This window comes from Hippocampus comes, unplaced genomic scaffold (genome assembly GCF_001891065.2).
Source record: "Hippocampus comes isolate QL1 unplaced genomic scaffold, H_comes_QL1_v1.1 C16774792, whole genome shotgun sequence".
Taxonomy (NCBI): Eukaryota; Metazoa; Chordata; class Actinopteri; order Syngnathiformes; family Syngnathidae; genus Hippocampus; species Hippocampus comes.
The window spans coordinates 1-837 of NW_017838659.1; the positions used below are offsets into that span (position 1 = coordinate 1).

An 837-nucleotide genomic window follows, 5' to 3' on the forward strand; every position below is an offset into this window, starting at 1 on the left:
GTGCGTTTGTGAATTGTGATGAAACCAAATAACAGAGTCAATTTCCCAGGTGGCAGCCGGCATGGCGTACATCGAGAGGATGAACTACATCCACAGGGACCTGCGCTCTGCCAACATCCTGGTCGGAGACAGTCTGGTGTGTAAGATTGCTGACTTCGGTCTGGCCAGGCTCATTGAGGACAACGAGTACACAGCGAGACAAGGTAGATTACGCTGATGAAAATGGATTCATGCCAGCCATCTTCTCGAAAAGAAGTGTTTGTCCAGAGCTGATGTGTTCAGGTGTTGAGCGTCTGTCTTTGCCATTTTGGGGGATTTTCACAAATGAGCTTTTTCATTTGACGTGTCTGGGAAACAAATGCACACGCGGTCGCGGCATGGCAGCGCCACATAACGACGCCATAACACGTTTGCGTCTCAGAAAGGCAAAGAAACAAACAGATTCCAAGATTTGGGTGGAAAAAATTCCGATACCAGATTAACTGGCCATCACTCGTGCTACCCTTCAAAAAGACATTCCCTCTTTTTGAAGGATATAAATAAAAATGTATTGTGTTGTACTGCCTGAATGATTTGTGGGAAATTTATTCCACGACCTTGAAAATGTAAGTCCCACTTTTTGTAAACCCAAAAAATGCGAGGTTGACTTTTCTAAAATGTTTCAGATTTTTTTTATTAATCATTTGTAGGTGCAAAGTTTCCAATTAAGTGGACTGCACCCGAGGCAGCTCTGTACGGGAAGTTCACCATCAAGTCCGACGTGTGGTCCTTCGGCATCTTGCTGACAGAGCTTGTGACCAAAGGCCGGGCTGCCGCAGGTGCTGCTCACCACACTCC

At 46.0% G+C, this 837-nt stretch overlaps 1 protein-coding gene across 1 annotated transcript; it reads left to right on the forward strand.

Moving 5' to 3' along the window:
* Window positions 1-31: 31 nt before the first annotated feature.
* On the forward strand, window positions 32-818 carry LOC109509114 (tyrosine-protein kinase fynb-like; the record flags this gene model as incomplete). The annotated part of the gene is made up of 2 exons (XM_019859018.1): window positions 32-203; window positions 690-818. Coding segments are annotated over exons 1-2 (271 nt in total), but the record flags the coding sequence as incomplete, so codon positions are not given.
* Window positions 819-837: the final 19 nt, after the last annotated feature.